Raw genomic sequence first — 17,059 nt, forward strand, 5'->3', positions numbered from 1 at the left:
AGTGTGTAGAGATGGATATTAGGGGGGAAAAGTGTAAGCAGGGCTGGAGTTTTGGTGTGTTGGTAGGTGAGGATACCTGTGGGTTGTGTAGGAGTATCCAAGTTAGTAGGGCTGTGTAGGGAGTGTTTACCTCTGGGTGAGATGTCTGACAGAGTTTTACAAAAATTATTACAGTAGCAGGCAGAATAGGGATGGCACTGCATGACACATGAGAATGGTGACACAAAACATAATGACATGAAATGAAAATGTTTTTCATGCATATCTCTAGCAGCCAAGTGGGAACACCAGAGCACTTTGCCAACCTGGAAGATAATACAATAGATTTTGTATCCATCCTCTTCCTAGGGAAAGTGTTGACCGAGTTATACCAACTGAAGCCCCGCTGCATCATCTGAGCCAGCTAATAATAGAAGAACTCAGTTAGCCACATGGAATTCTACACTTCCTGATCTTTTTATACTATCTGAACGAAAAGCATTGTGAGCTCAGTAAGTTGTTGCATCCTGAGCTCCTGGTAGCTTATCTGTGAGTATTATTTATTTATTTATTAATTTGTTACATTTGTATCCCACATTTTCCCACCTTTTTGCAGGCTCATTGTGGTTTACATTATGCCGTAATGGCGATCGCCATTTCCGGAATGAGACATACAAAGTAGTATTACATTAACGTTCATAAATGTATTGTATGAAGAAGGGGTCTCAAATTCCAATCCATAGTTTGCTTGAACGTAAAATTGGCCCTGATGTGAACCACTGAAACTTCATGTGACTCTTTTGAATGGAGAATGTTCATCTTAGAGCTCATTCTCCCTCCCCAGAACTGTGAAACATAGTGTGATACTAATTCTTGTGTTAATGCTTCAATCGAGCAACCCGGTATGAGCAGGGTAAAATGAACGAAGCAAACAGTGACTATGCAAATGCTGGAGAATGTTACAAGCGTTAATGCATGCTAGCAAGCTTTGCACAGATATATTATATTAAACCAATCGCAAACCAAAATGTTACACACAGGTTTTTCGTTGAGAGGTAAGTGACTTCAGATACCCGGTGCTAATTCACTCCATATTGAAAAGCACCGCTCGAGCCGCTGTGCCGCTGGTTTTCAAGATTACCAGTGTGGTTACAGGCGGGCATCCTCATAAGTTCAAAACCCTCCCTTTGATGCTAATTCACATACACTTTTTTTTATTATACTTTATATGCAGGAATTAGCACTTATCTTTTCTGGGCGTTTTCTAGTAGGTTCGCTCTACTGCGCGCTCCTGTTTCGCTTTAGCTTGATTAGGAGCCGAACCCCCGATATTATGTTACTTTGTGTTCTGTTCCTCGTACATACCATCTTAGGTCTATTGACATGATGAAACATTTTCAAGAGAAAGGCTACCCTCTTAAATGTATCAATAAGGGGTTTCAGAGAGCATCTGGTTGTTATAGAGATACATTGTTACAACCGGCTCAAAAGAAAACTAAGGATAAGATTATTTATACTTTACCTTTTAACCATATGTCCAACTCCATCGTGAAAATCCTAAGGAAACATTGGCATTTGCTGCAAAGAGTAGCCTCATTCAATAACAAAGAATTACTTGTAGCATACAAGCGTGAAAGAAATCTCAGAGGTCTGCTTGTACCATCTGCATTATCCAATCATACCATATACCATTAAGGAATTTATCTATAGGATATTTTCCATGCAGATCTTGTTCCATTTGTATTGTAAATATGAAAACCAAGATCTTCCACATTCCGTCTTCAAATAAAAAAGTATATCTAAAACAATTTTCGAATTGTAAAACTAAAAATGGCATCTATGTAGCTTTATGTCCGTGCGGTTTAGCATATGTAGGTAAAACTAAGAGGAAGTTTAACGCTAGAATAATTTAATACAAGAGTGCTTTGAAAAGAAACACACTAGACATAGTAACATAGTAGATGACGGCAGAAAAAGACCTGCACGGTCCATCCAGTCTGCCCAAGAAGATAAATTCATATGTGCTACTTTTTTATTTGTACTGTCCTCTTCAGTGCACAGACTGTATAAGTCTGGCCAGCCCTATCCCCGCTTCCCAACCACCAACCCCACCTCCCAACCACCAGCTCTGGCACAGACCGTATAAGTCTGCCCAGCACTATCCCTGCCTCCCACCACCGGCTCTGGCACAGACCGTATAAGTCTGCCCAGCACTATCCCCGCCTCCCAACCACCAGCTCTGGCACAGACCGTATAAGTCTGCCCAGCACTATCCCTGCCTCCCACCACCGGCTCTGGCACAGACCGTATAAGTCTGCCCAGCACTATCCCCGCCACCCAACCACCAGCCCCGGCACAGACTGTATAAGTCTGCCCAGCACTAGCCCCGACTCCCAACCACCAGCTCTGCCACCCATTCTAGACTAAGCTCCCGAGGATCCCTTCCTTCTGCACAGGATTCCTTTATGTTTAAAACCATTAGTCGAACATTCAGTTGCTCTGGGGCAAAAATTTGAAGATTTTTGTTTCTGTATATTATTTGACAAATTTGGAGAGGTGGACCTATTGATACTTTCCTTTTGCAGAAAGAACAACAATTCATTTTTGAATTAGAAACTTTGTATCACAAAGGTTTAAATATGGAACCAGATTTATCAGTATTTCTTTGATGTAATACAGCACAGATAGGACACTACCTTATTTTTAAATGATTTTGAATGCTTGTTTTTACTGTACAATTCTTACCATATGTTTTATTTCTGGCATAATATTGCCTTTTTATACTTTTATATTTTATTTTAATTTTTGGATTTTAATTTTTTTGTGTTATTTGAAGCACAAGATCGTTTGTCACATTAAGGTGTCTAGTGATTCATAAATAAGATCACAAATAGAGACTTTATTAGTTTTTATTTTTTACTATTTAGTTTTTTGACATTTTATGAGTATTTATGGACACACACTGCTTTTTATGTATACTTCTGGACACACACAGTAAAAACAAGCAATCAAAATCATTTAAAAATAAGGTAGTGTCCTATCTGTGTTGTATTACATCAAAGAAATACTGATAAATCTGGTTCCATATTTAAACCTTTGTGATACAAAGTTTCTAATTCAAAAATGAATTGTTGTTCTTTCTGCAAAAGGAAAGTATCATCAATAGGTCCACCTCGCCAAATTTGTCAAATAATATACAGAAACAAAAATCTTCAGTGGACATCAGTGAGTTCTGATATTTTGTTTCAGTTCTTTGAATGATGAGTAGTTAGAGATGCCAACTTGTTAGATAATGATGAGAATACCTTAATATAGTTTCTTCACAATGTTTACGTTTTTAGATTAATTCTTCTTTTCATTCGGATTTTGCCGCCGCTTTCACCCAAGTTAATCCTTGTATCACAGGAATAGAAGGTTGCCGTAAGTTGGTTGAATCCTGTGTAATTTAGTCTCGATTTTTTAATATGGAGTCAAAGCAATTAGTTTGTGGTAAGAGAGAAGAGAGTTCGCTCATTGTATCTGGAAGACAAGTTTTAGAGATTTTTTAGATGCTCTGTTCCTTAGTATATAGAGAACTTAGTTATCCACTTTTTTTAATAATAGTATTGCACAGTAGCCCACGGTACAAATGAGATGTAAGTTAATTGAGTTTCAATCTACATCTGCCTTCTCTCTTTATTTACTCCAGGCCTTGAGCGCTGTCTCCCTCTAATAAGTATTCTCCCAGCCATCCCTCCAAGCACTATCTGGCTTCCCATTCCCTTCCCTCCAGGCATGTCTCCTTTGTCTGTCTCTTATCCCTATCCCTCCCACATCCCAAGTGCTGTCTTCCCGTCTTCCAGACACTCTTGCTCTCTCCTTTCCTTCCTCTCCCTTTCTGTTCTTTCCAAGCAGTCTCTTATGGCAGCTGCTTCACAGGTTAACTCCAGGCTCTCCTCCCCACCACATCAGTTACATAGATCACCTTGGACCCTGACCCTGTCCTAATATTGGTGAGAGGTCCAGGCACTCTTGTGCGCCCTCTTCTCTCTCTGGCTGATTTACTGAGCTGGCGCATCAACAGTATAGCAGCGAGGTTGGTAGAATAGGTTTAAGTTTTTGCAAATGACACTAAAATCTGCAGGACAGTGGAGACAACTGAAGAATTAGGCAAAAATATGTAGTCATGCATGCGTGGTACATGAATCCAAGGGCACAGTAAACAAGTAGAAATGAGGCATGATATATTGTGACCACTGATCTCAAGAAAAGGAAACAGTTTGATAAGGGTACGGCCAGGGCCACAAGAATGCAACCCTATGTAGGAAAAGATATAACAGATCCTGATGACCGCATAGCCAGTTGGAAGATGCATGGGGGAGAGGGAGGTGGCATAGGGTGGGTTACTCTCCAACAATAAATTATACCTTCAGATTTTAACCTGGCTACACTACTACTACTACTACTACTACTAACTAGCATTTCTAAAGCGCTACTAGGGTTACGCAGCGCTGTACAATTTAAACATAGAAGGACGGCCCCTGCTCAAAGAGCTTACAATCTAAAAGACAAGAGAACAATCTAAAGACAAGTGAACAATCTAGAGGACGAGTGAACAGTTAATCTGATAGGGTGGATAGATTGGGGCATTCTATCTATCTCGAGCGGTTAGGCGCCGAAGGCAGCATTGAAGAGGTGAGTTTTAAGCAGAGATTTGAAGATGGGTAGGGAGGGGGCATGGCGTATGGGTGAAGGAAGATTGTTCCAGGCATAGGGTGAAGCAAGGCAGAATGAGCGGAGCCTGGAGTTGGCAGTGGTGGAGAAGGGTACTGAGAGAAGGGCTTTGTCCTCTGAGCGGAGGTTACGGGCGGGAACATAGAGGGAGATGAGGGTGGAGAGGTAGTGAGGAGCCGCAGACTGAGTGCACTTGTAGGTAAGGAGGAGGAGCTTGAATTGTATGCGATATCTGATCGGAAGCCAATGAAGTGATTTGAGGAGAGGGGTGTTATGAGTATATCGGTTTTGGCGGAATATAAGACGTGCCGCAGCGTTCTGAACTGATTGAAGGGGGGATAGATGGCTGAGTGGGAGGCCGGTGAGGAGTAAGTTGCAGTAATCAAGGCGAGAGGTAATGAGAGCGTGGATGAGAGTTCTGGTGGTGTGCTCAGAGAGGAAAGGGCGAACTTTGCTGATGTTGAAGAGGAAGAAGCGACAGGTCTTGGCAGTCTGTTGGATATGCGCAGAGAAGGAGAGGGAGGAGTCGACTAGGTTTTAGAAAAGATGGGAGAAAGGCAAAGCAACATTTTCTGCTACAAGTTGCAGTGTAGACATGGATATTATCTGAAAATGTGCCCTCCCTTTTCTGTCTCTCCTTATTCTCGCCTGAAATTCATTTCAGGCATCTATTTCTCACTAACATATTTTGAAATTGTAAACCACGTGCTTGTCATGTTAACAAAAAGGTCACTGTATTAAAGAAAATTAACCATAAAGCATAAACCATACACTGTTTTTTTTTGCTTGCTTAATCTTTTAGTAGTATGTCATATGATTCTCTTCTTTGCTGAAAGTCTACTGAAGATCAGCTATCGCTCTATATTTCACATTAGAGCCCACCTCCCGTTTATCATTGGATGGATCTTCTGATTGATTTGTAGACCACTTGTCAATTAGAAAGTTTTAAGACCTGCCCTCACGCTTACCAGTCAATTGTCCTAATTATATATGCATAAGACTTTGCTAGAGGCAAGGGGTGGAAGAGAAAACAATTTGCTTATTTGCTTACATACTGTGCTGTTGCTGTTTTTTCTGCTTCTCTCTTTATGTTCAGATGCCCAGTTACATGCTTTATAAATGGATGAGAAAGAGACACTTCTTTCTAACAGGAAGCTGGCTGGGGTAAGTTATTTACTCTATCCCTTTTGTATGATTTAGGCAATAGAGTCACTATATACGTGTAAGCCCCTTTTGTAGAGGTGCCTAGGCAAACGTCTAGACACAGCCCGGTAGGTGGGAGAAGGGGCACATAAGTTATTTATTTGGTGGTACTAGGGCTGGGGCCAACCTTAAGGCTAGAGGGCTGGGCAAGCCAGGCATCAGACTTTCTATCCACACAAGAATCCAGACTTACACCTTGTCACTTAAAAACTGGAGCTTTACTCTATTATCGGAACATTGAATGCCATGTAGAATGCCAACTTATATATACTTGGATATCCATTCCTCCTGCTCACACTTCTTAAACGCAAGGCTACACAGGGCAGGATGGGTATTCAGTGAGATGTTACATTTGTGCAAGTTGATGATTACACAATTTAAATTAAATACCTTAACTGCTATAGCCTGGTGCAGTTAAAGATGTTTTTTTTTTTCTTTAATTATTTCCTTCACTCTGCCATGCATGTTGGGTCCCATAGAAGCAGGGCTTTTTTTGAGGGGGTACTGAGTACCGGCACCTTTTCCATTGTCTGCTACAATTGACCCATGGACCCCAAGTTTCAATGGAAGAGCTCAGGCTCTACACACCAATTCTGCCTTGTCATAGATTCTGTGACTGGTTGCAGGGGGCCTGGCTGTTGTGGGGTGGGTTTCTCAGTGATCACCCCACCCCTGAAGGGTGGCCTAGCATTCGAGTACCGGCACCTTTTTTGCTAGTAAAAACGTACTGCATAGAAGAGAGGTATGGGATGCCTAGACTCGCCTTGCTTCTTCCCCAAGAGACTATGCAGGGTGAGAAGAGTCCCCACAGCCAGTGTTGTTCAAAATACTTAAGTAAAAGTAAAAATAAATGTATATTTTAAAAGTGAAGTAAAAGTACAATGAAGAACACATTAAAAAATTTTACTTAAGTAAAAGTAAAAAAGTTACTGCCTAATATAATACTTTGTGAGTAAAAAGTAAAAGTACCGTAACTACAGTGAATACAACTATTGTTAACATTTTATCCCAACAATTGTATTGCTCCAGCCTCTGAATCCTTGCTCTTTGCAAGTGCCACACATGTCTAACTGGTTGGGTATAGACTGGTTGATTCTTTTTTTTCTCAGAAGCCATCTGCAGGCATTGGCAAAGAGAGCCAAAAACGCATTTCAGATTCATTAAGGGAAGGTGAATGGGGGAAGTGCTGCAATTGGAATTGCTTTGATTTGCTATCTTCTATTTTTTCTTGTCTTTCACAGCATCTCACATTTCCCCTTTTGGCTGCTGGATTTCTTTCCTCCTTTGGATCTTCTATGCTCTATGGTTACAACCTGGCAGTGGTTAATTCACCAGCTGAGGTAAACCTATAGCTTGTCTTTAAAAAAATACATAAATAAAATAATTTTGAAAATATGCATATGCTCCAAGGTTCCCTTTTCCATCTCCTTGCTTCACGTCCCTCTCCCCCATACATGGGGCAAAAGAAATCATCAGATCAGTCAGCACCATTTAGAGCATCGGTGTGAACAAGGCAGCAGACAGTAGGGATCTCTCTTGATCAAAGAGATTTTTTTCCAACATTAGATGGGGTAGGCTGATGAAGACCGGAGGTAGATTGGAAGCAGGACCATGGGGTTGGAACCCCTCATGTTATCCACAGGAATTTGGGACCTTAGGGCAATGTTTTCTCTGAACTTGGGATGAACCTGTACAAGAGAGGAGAAAGTGAGTATGGGGGGGGGGGAGGTAGTCATTAGGCCACAGTGTCACATCTGTGGTTGTGACCCCCCTTAGGCTTACCTTATTTCTGGCGGTCAGCTTCTATGCTGGCTTCTGTCTGGTCTTTCTGAGTTAGTTCTATCTCTGTGTGCTGGCTGCTTCCAGCATGGCTCTGATTACTCCACTATACTGCACCTGTGTGTGTTAAGCCTCTCTGGATTGTCTATGTGCTGTTTCCTGTTCCAGACTTCAGCCCAGTCCAGTCCGGATCTTCCAGCCTGCCAGACTTGCTTGTCTTGTTTGAGCCTGCACAGCACCCATAACTGCCTGGTGATTGCTGCTGCTGAGCTTATTAGCCATTTGGAAACTCTCTGCTTTGCCTTTGCATCGCCTAAGGCCCTGGTTTGTTGGTGCTTGCTGCACTTCTGCCTAGTCCAGTTTATAGTCTGTATTCTTGCCTGATTCTAGTTTAGTCTTTGTTTAGCTTCTTGTACTGTATTGCTTGTTTCCCAGTATTGTTTCTTGTTTGTATGTCTTTGTCTAGTTCTAGGTTGTCTGTGTTTCTTGTTCAGTGGCTGCCTGGCAGCTTTCAGTTCTGTCTCTTATCTATCAGTGTTTGTTCCTTGTTTCAGTGGCTGCTTGCAGCTTTCAGTTCTGTCTCTTGTCTACCAGTGTTTGTTCCCTGTTTCAGTGGCTGCTTGCAGCTTTCAGTTCTGTCTCTTGTCTACCAGTGTTTGTTCCCTGTTTCAGTGGCTGCTTGCAGCTTTCAGTTCTGTCCCTTGTCTGTCGGAGAGTCCTAGTCTAGTATTCTGCCTAGCCTCCCTGTGTGCTCTAGTCTCTGAGTGTATCCTGCTGGTATCCAGTTCCGGCCCTGCCCGGCAAGTCCTGCCAGCCACCTGCACCCAGGGGCTCAACTCCTGAGGAACGGTGGTCAAGTGCAGGTGAAGTCTAGCTGGCCCTGTCAGAGTTCTGCCTTATCCCTGTGTAGGGTGGTTTTGCCTGCCACTGTCGCTCCTCGGCAGTGGCCCAAGGGCTCACAATCCTAGTTCCTGCGTTTTGGAAAACGTGACACACAGTAGGCTCTTTAATCATCTAGAAGGGGAGAAGGGTCATTGACCTGTACACAACCCTTTGTTGCCACTTGGATAGGGTGGAAGGGTTGGGGGATCCAAGCCAGGACATCAGCAGTCTTGTTAGCCTTCCAGATGCAGTTAGTTTTTTGATTAACCATTGAATTAATGCAAATTGTTTATGTTGATGTGATGTTTCTTAAGCCATTTTAATATTAATAAGATGTTTTGCATGAATTTGCATGTAAGGTGACTTAATGGGTTTTTTTCCATGGTAAGGCCAATTTTTTGGTATCGACTTTAAAGCAAGAAGATGTTATACAAAATAGGGATACTATTCGATGTGCAGGAGTGTGTTGACACAGTTTCTAAAATAGACCCCTAAATTAGCAATTATATAAAATTAGCTATGAGGCCCTTTTACTAAGCTAAGTGTCTAAAATGGAGTTACCGCCCAGCTACTGCGTGGCTCTTGCGGTAATTTCATTTTTGGCGCGTGTCCCAAAAAATAATTTTTATTTTTGGACGTGCATATTTGATGCGCGCAACGTGGCATTTGATGCTCGTAGATCATTACCACCTGGTTACTGCGTGAGTTTTTACCACTAGATCAATGACTGGTGGTAAGGTCGCAGACCCAAAATGGATGTGCGGCAATTTTGATTTTGCCGCACATCCATTTTCAGCAAAAATTTAAAAAAGGCCTTTTTTACAGGTGCGCTGAAAAATGGATCGGCACACGCCCAAAACCCACACCTATACTATCGCAAGCCATTTTTAAGCGTACCTTAGTAAAAGGACCCCTATATATGATATCTGATGAAATTTACAAACTCTTAAGAGGAAAAAGTTTTCACAGAATAGAGCCTGAACTGACCTAAATTTCTTTTTTTGGGGGGGAGGCGACAGGGTATAAAAAATGCCAAATATCTACAGATATTCAGCCATTTACAGCTGAGGAATTTTGTGTATTTCAGGGCATGCATATTTATATCCACTTTATAAAGAGACAACAAAAAGTAATTGTTTATATTTGTGGCATGAGTACATCAAATGACCTAGACCATGAAGAGAGAGATTTCACAGAACTAAATCTCAGAATAGACTCTGCTTCTTTGAGTGCCTCCTGTGTAGTTAACTTAGCAGCAAGCCCTGAAATAATGCTTTAATATTCTAATTCAAGCTGCATTGACCCCAAAATGAATTCTTAAGCTAGAAAATATGGATGAGAGCATTGTACAAAAAAAATTTATTTTCAAAACTTTTATACTGCCTACATCAAGTTGGCTGGCTTATGGTAAGGTCTCTATTACTGAAAAATCAACTGTGGTAGAGGGTGGAGGGGAGGAGGCAGCATGTGATGGAAAGGGTGAATAAGTCTGGTTTTAAATTCTTTCCTATGTGCATTCTTTTGAAATCTGTAGCTATTTCTAGACATAATATATAAAGCTGAAATCCTAATGTGAGCGTATTATCTTATACGCTGTGACGTATGTTTATTTATACAGAACAACACTATCAGGCTTATTTTCGAAAGAGAAGGGCGCCCATCTTTCGACACAAATCGGAAGATGGGTGTCCTTCTCACAGGGTCGCCCATATTAGCATAATCGAAAGCCGATTGTGGGCGTCTTCAACTGCTTTCTGTCGCGGGGATGACCAAAGTTCACGGGGGCGTGTAGGAAGCAAACTCCGGATTGGTCTAAAAACCTCCATGGATTTTCAATCTGTGATTAAATTATTTGTGATTTTTAATATATGTATATCCTTTTACTTTCTCTTATGTTCTTAATTCTAATATTCTGTGATTAACAACAAAGTACTGAAGGCACTTAGCTCAATATCCACGGAGGTTTTTAGACCAGTGATATTACCGGAGTCTGTCTAACGCCAGCATTGAAATGAGATATTTGCTGCTGTGCCCAGGCGTATGAGGTCTTTTCCTCCATTCTAAAGACATAGTGTTGTTTTGTATAAATATACATACATCACGGCGTGTAAGATAATAAACTCACATTAGGATTTCAGCTTTATATATTATAAATTGAATTACTTTTGTTGTAACTTTGCCAAATTTAATTTGAACGAGGGCTATTTCTAGACAGCCACCATCTTCATTAACTCATCTGTTGATTTCAATAATATGCTTTTAAAGACATAGGAAGCTTGAAATAAAAGGAACTAGATGATTTTGGCAATCAAAAGTGACTCAGTTAATGCAATGTTCTTTTGGTATTGGGAATTGTATGATCATTTCTGAGTATTTGTAAAAACGGAACAGATTTTCCATAGTTTGAATGTAGGTAGTTTTGGGGTTTGTTCACCCTGTAACCCAACCTGCACCTGTTACGTGTCTGCATTTATTTTCAGCATATAAAAGCATTCTACAATGCCACCTGGTTCTATCGTTATGGCCAGCCACTGACTCTAAGTCCGCTCATCCTGATATACTCACTGACTGTTTCTATATTTGCCTGCGGCGGACTGCTAGGATCTTTGATAGTGGGAAAGCTTGTCTCTGGATATGGAAGGTAAGTGAAAAGCTATTTTATGGTTTCAGAACTATAGGGTGCGACAAAAAAAAAGTAACTCCCTAGAGTTTTTTTGCAATTTTCTCAACAACCACTTTGAATTTCAACAAGAAATTTTACATACTTATTTAGTCAAAATACATATTAAAGAGCATTTAATTATCTTAAGCTTTGTTGATGTTATTGACATTTTAGCATTACTACCTAGTGCTTTTTGCGTATTAAAAATGTTCAATCTAATTAAAAAAGGGAAAAAATATTCAAGGTAAAACACACTAAAATAACATTATTCAAATGATATCATTAACAACGTGTCAGAATTTGAATGCTTAAAGTGTCCACTCCCCAACTTTAAGATAGGCCTTCAGTCATTTTGGGAAGCTCTTAACAGCTTTATCAATTGGTCCCTGTGGCAGGCTGTCCAAGATCATCTGCAGCACTTCCTTGAGTTCGGTTTGCGGCTTTGGGTGGAGCTTGTGATAGGCCTCCAACATTGCTGCCCAGACAAAAGTCTACATCACTGTGATGTCATTAACAGTAAGCTGGTACCCTGGGTTTCAAATAATGGTTGAATGCGTAAAAATCACTGGATGGTCATGCTAAAAAGTCAGTAATTTTTCCATGTTTAAAAAAGATCTCATTCTACTTGGCACTTAAACGTAGATAGTAACACAAATAAACTGTAAAATTTCACGTTGAAAATCCAAGCGGTTGCTGAGAAAACAGCAAAAACCTCTAGGGGGTTACTTTTTTTTTTTTGCTTCACCCTGGACAGTTTCTCTTTCTCTGTGCTAAGTAGAGAGATGTGGTATCCGTGTTAGTCCACTTCTAAAAGCAGTCAATAGAAATAGAATAAAATAAAACATAGAAAAGAAAATAAGATGATACCTTTTTTATTGGACTAACTTAATACATTTTTTGATTAGCTTTCGAAGGTTGCCCTTCTTCGTCAGATCAGAAATAAGCAAATTTTGATAAGTAACAGCATATATTAGTGAAACATCAAAGCCCCTTTCAGACTGACTGTTCACTTGTCTTTTAGATTGTAAGCTCCTTGAGCAGGGACTGTCCCTCTATGTTAAATTGTACAGCGCTGCGTAACCCTAGTAGTGCTTTAGAAATGTTAAGTAGTAGTAATAGTAGTAGTATTTCAGTGACAGTCTGAAAGGATGAGGGGGGGGTGGGCTAGGTGAGAAACAGAGAGGGCTGAGAGGATGAGGGACAGGGAGATATGTATGGTGATCAGAGGGTGACAAAGCAGTGAAATTTCATGGTTTATAATGGGCTAGAAAACCCAGATCTTTGTTAAGTCCTGTCCGGTGGGTGCCAAAATATTTAAACATTTTGACTTCAAAGGTCTTGCCTTGCTGTATTGTTTTAAAGTTTCCCTTAAGTATTCTCACCATAAAATCATTAGTACAGTGTTCTGGTTTTGTAAAGTGCTGTCCCACAGAGGTAACATCCTGGTTGGCACATTTTTTGATTAGCTTTTGAAGGTAACCCTTTTTCTTGAGATCAGATAAGCAAATGTTGATAAATATCAGTATATATAAGTGAAACAAAAAAGCATTCCAATGTCAGTCTCACAGGAAGAGAGTAGATTCCCTTCCTTCCCGTTCACATTAATTGATTTGATTTGCTTACTTTATTTATTTTTTGTCTATTAGATTGTAAGCTCTTTGAGCAGGGACTGTCTTTCTTCTATGTTTGTGCAGCGCTGCATACGCCTTGTAGCGCTATAGAAATGCTAAATAGTAGTAGTAGTAGATTGGGTTAGGTGAGAAACAGGGGGAGCTGGGTAGATGAGAGACTGGGAGAGATGGATAGTAGATAAAAGAGTGACAAAGCAGTAGAATTTTGTAGTTTATAATGGGCTAGAAAACCCAGATCATTGTTAAGTCCTGTCTGGTAGGTGTCAAAATATTTAATCATTTTGAATTCAAATGTCTTACATTCCTGAATTGTCTTAAAGTTTCCTTTTAGTATTCTCACCATAAAATCATTGATGCAATGTTCTGGTTTTGCAAAGTGCTGTCCCACAGAGGTGACATCCTTGTTGACATTGGCATTTTTCATATGATGTCTATGTAGATTAAATCTGATCTTTAGCATCTAGCTTGTTTCTCCAATATAGCACCCTTTTTCACACTTTTTACATTGAATGATATATCAATTAATTAATCTCTTGAAGAATCTCTACTTGAAACCAACTGAGTCAGTTACTAAAGTTGAAAAATATTCTCAGTCTTCAATTAGTTAACATAAGTTCTAAAATAATAATGTGGTCAGTTCATACCCATTCCAACCATTATATCCCCAAGGGAATATGTGGCAGTGTCACAGATGGAACCATCATCGCACATTAGGCATTTGAAATCCCTGAATTATGTATGTATGTACATACAAAGTTGCCTTCCACAGCACTATAGTTGATCTCTTCTACCTGTCCTAAAACAATTATACCTGCAAGTGTTTTGCAATGTACATTAATATATCGCTTTTTATCAGTGGCGTTCCTAGGGGGGTTGACACCCGGGGCGGATCGCCGATGCGCCCCACTCCCCCGGGTGCAGCGCCCCCCCCCCAGTGCAGCATGAGCCCCCCAACCCAGCGAAAGAACCCCCCTGGGTGCACGCCGCTGGGGGGGGGGTGCCGCGCGCCGGTCAGCTTCGTTCGTTTCCATGCTCCCTCTGCCCCAGAACAGGTTCCAGGGCAGAGGGAGCATGGAAATGAACGAAGCTGACCAGCGTGTGGCACCCCCCCCCCCAGCAGCGTGCACCCAGGGTGGACCACCCCCACCGCCCCCCCCCTTGGTACACCACTGCTTTTTATTCATTTATGCATTGAATGATATATACCACATTTGAAGACGAGCATGTGAAGGATTACTCTCTTTGAATATTTTTCCTTTGTGAATGACTGGGGGATCCTGTGAAATGTGTTGGCGCCTTTTGGAGCTGGATATAGTGCAAGGATGTATGTCACTCTCTTCTTTTTGTGTTTCTATTGGAAGCTTGCTTTTCACTAGTTTGTGTTTTAAATTGGGTGGCTGTCAGAAGGCCAGCACTGGCGGTGATGGGAATATCTCTTTCAGAGTGGCTGTACATCTTTTATGATTGCTCTCAATTTTTCTAGCTCTGGGTTGTATGTCACTACAAGGGGGATTCTCTCTGTGGCTTTCTTTTCCTTGTACTGCAATAGGTTTTCCCTGGGTATTTTAAGGGAAGAGGCAACATTCTTAGAGATTATTTTAGGGTTTTACCTTTTTGTTTGAAGGATTCAGTCAGGTCTTTGAGGTGTTTATCTGTCTCTTGGGTCAGAGCAGATATGATGGTATCTTGTGGCTTGGCTGTGCATAATGGATTTTTTTTTTGTATGTGAAGGGTGGAAGCTGGAGTTGTGGAGGTAACGGCATCTGTCTGTAGGTTTCCTGTGTATAGATGTTTGTACACAGCCATTGCTGATGTAAACTGTGGTGTCCAAAAAGATTGGCTTTTTCTGGGGAGTAGTCAATTTTGAATCTGATTGTAGCATGGTATGCATTGAAAGAACTGTGAAACTGTTTCTTCCCCCTCAGTCCAAATCATGAAAATATCATCAATATACCAGTAGTATTATAGGGGTTGTAGCTGGGTCCCCCTTCCAGGACCCAGCTGGGCTCGACCCTGCTTAGCTTCCTTCTTCACCCGACTGTTGCCTCGCTCCACACCACCTTGGCCTGTTCTGGGAACTCAGCGCCAGACCCCCTGAGAGTTTGCAGGACTTCCTCCTCTCTCTATTGTTTCCACAGAGGCTCAATCAAGGCAAAACGTTTATAGAAAAAAACCTTTATTTTCTTGCTTTCATTCAGCATAGACACAAAGGGAAAACACCTTACTCCCAGGTTGTTAAGGTTTGCTGCCAAAGTCTCATTCAGGGTTTAAACAGTCCATATAACTTCACTTCAGCCAAAATTACTTCTTTTCGGGAGGAGTGGCCTAGTGGATAGGGTGGTGGACTTTGGTCCTGAGGAACTGAGTTCGATTCCCACTTCAGGCACAGGCAGCTCCTTGTGACTCTGGGCAAGTCACTTAACCCTCCATTGCCCCATGTAAGCCGCATTGAGCCTGCCATGAGTGGGAAAGCATGGGGTACAAATGTAATAAAAAAATTATCCGAAAGAAAACACCATAGCTTGGTAGGTTGCAGGCCCAGACCTTTCCAGTATGAAACAGTTTACACAGTCTTTCTTACAGCACAGCTACACAGCTTTGGTCCCACCTGGTTCAGACTGGGGTTTCAATTGTGCCCAGCCCTCTTTCTCTCCCAGGGACTGCACCTGTTTCCTCTTTAGTAGAGATCTCCCCCAGCGCCTCAGTCTTTCTCCTCTAGTCTTCCACCAGTCTCTCCAAGGCACAGCTAGCCACCCTCTTACAACAGCTTTTCGGGTTTGAGCCACAGCTCCAATCTCCATCTGTTCCTCCTCTAGTCCTTCAGTAACCTCCATTTTATCCTCCTCTTCAACTTCCCCTGCCCCTAACCTCTCCAGCTGGCCCTCATCACCTCCCTCAGAGACCATTTCCCAATCTTCTATCTCCTCCCCTAATTCTTGCACAGCCGGGTGGGGAAGAGAGGGATTCTGGGACTGGTAGTTCCTCCTCTTCTTCCTTAACCCGGCCAACCTCTCTGACTCCGGTAGCGCAGCTTTCTGAATATGGGTGTTGTGCACATGAAGTCTGCCCCGTTGGGGTTCCCCGGCTGCCTGCACCCCCCTTCTGCGTGCCTTCCTGGATCCCCTTTCACCTATCACCTACCCTCTCACAGGGTTTAGTCTGATATGTATTCAAAAATGTCTTTTCCAGTTCTGCCATGAATAAGTTAGCATGTTGGGGTGCCATCCTAGTGCCCATTGCAGTGCCCATGATTTGCAGATAGATATCATTGTTAAAGTGGAAATAATTGTGAGCTAGAATAAATTTGATTAATTTTATAATAGTTTCCGGTGAGTATCGGTGGTCCAGGGTGGATGTTTTTAGGAGTTTATCACATGCAGCTATGCCATCTGCATGGGGGATGTTGCTGTATAGTGATTCTAAATCCATTGTGACCAGAAGGGCACCCGCTGGTAATTGTTTGATGTTTCAGAAAGTCTGTGGTATTTTGTATGAAGCTGTTTCTGTTTTAAGAATCACTTCTAGAAGTCCAGATACTTCCTCTGTAAGGGCCCCTTTTACCAAGCTGAGGCAAAAGGGGGCTGGCTTTGGCGTGGGTTTTACATGCAGGCCGAGGCCCCCTTTTACCGCAGCTGGTAAAAGGGAAGTCTCGCTTTCCTACAGGAAATGGTTGTTTCTCTTGCCGTGCGGTGATTTCGAGGGGGAGTCCTTACTGCCACCCATTGAGGGTGATGGTAACGGCTCCCGTGTTAACCCGTCAGTAACCGTGCAGCACATGGCACTGTCCAATTACCGCCGGGTATACTCCGGTGCTACAAAAATAAATAGTGTGGTCAGTGTGGGTTTCCCTGCAGGGCATCTGCTGACTTTCTTGATCTTTTAGTTAGTTTGGATTCTGATTCTCACATACCTCAGATGGATTGGAAAGTATATCTAAGTTATTTGGGGCTGCAGGTGTTGCAGAGCTGCCTGTGCTCAGAGATGAGATGTTTTTCTCTCTGTGGTTCTGCAGGAGAGGAGTCAGCTTTTTTTCCTTTTTGCGGATAGCAATGCGTTGATTTTTCACTTGGATTTTTTGCAGGTCCTCCTTTAGTTGGCTCATAAGGTAGGGATGTAGTTCCTCCATGTTCCTTATGATTTCATTTCTTTGGGTTTTTATCATTTTCTTCTTTATGTAAAGTTGATGTATAAGTTCATTTCATAGTTTCTG

The 17,059-nt window shown here is 41.8% G+C and overlaps 1 protein-coding gene across 3 annotated transcripts in view; it reads left to right on the forward strand.

The window, feature by feature from the left end:
• Positions 1-453: 453 nt before the first annotated feature.
• The window catches only part of LOC115470009 (solute carrier family 2, facilitated glucose transporter member 5-like), a 186,797-nt gene continuing 170,191 nt past the window's right edge, over positions 454-17,059 (forward strand). For 2 of the 3 annotated variants that reach the window (XM_030202852.1, XM_030202850.1), the window contains exons 1-3: positions 5,776-5,856; positions 7,137-7,235; positions 11,037-11,197. In XM_030202852.1, the coding sequence (XP_030058712.1) occupies positions 5,812-5,856; positions 7,137-7,235; positions 11,037-11,197 (305 nt within the window). In that variant the 5' untranslated portion in view covers positions 5,776-5,811. Of the gene's footprint in view, positions 529-5,775; positions 5,857-7,136; positions 7,236-11,036; positions 11,198-17,059 lie in introns of those variants that run through there. The other variant, XM_030202851.1, reaches the window with a different exon arrangement.

This window comes from Microcaecilia unicolor, chromosome 5 (assembly GCF_901765095.1).
Source record: "Microcaecilia unicolor chromosome 5, aMicUni1.1, whole genome shotgun sequence".
Taxonomy (NCBI): domain Eukaryota; kingdom Metazoa; phylum Chordata; class Amphibia; order Gymnophiona; family Siphonopidae; genus Microcaecilia; species Microcaecilia unicolor.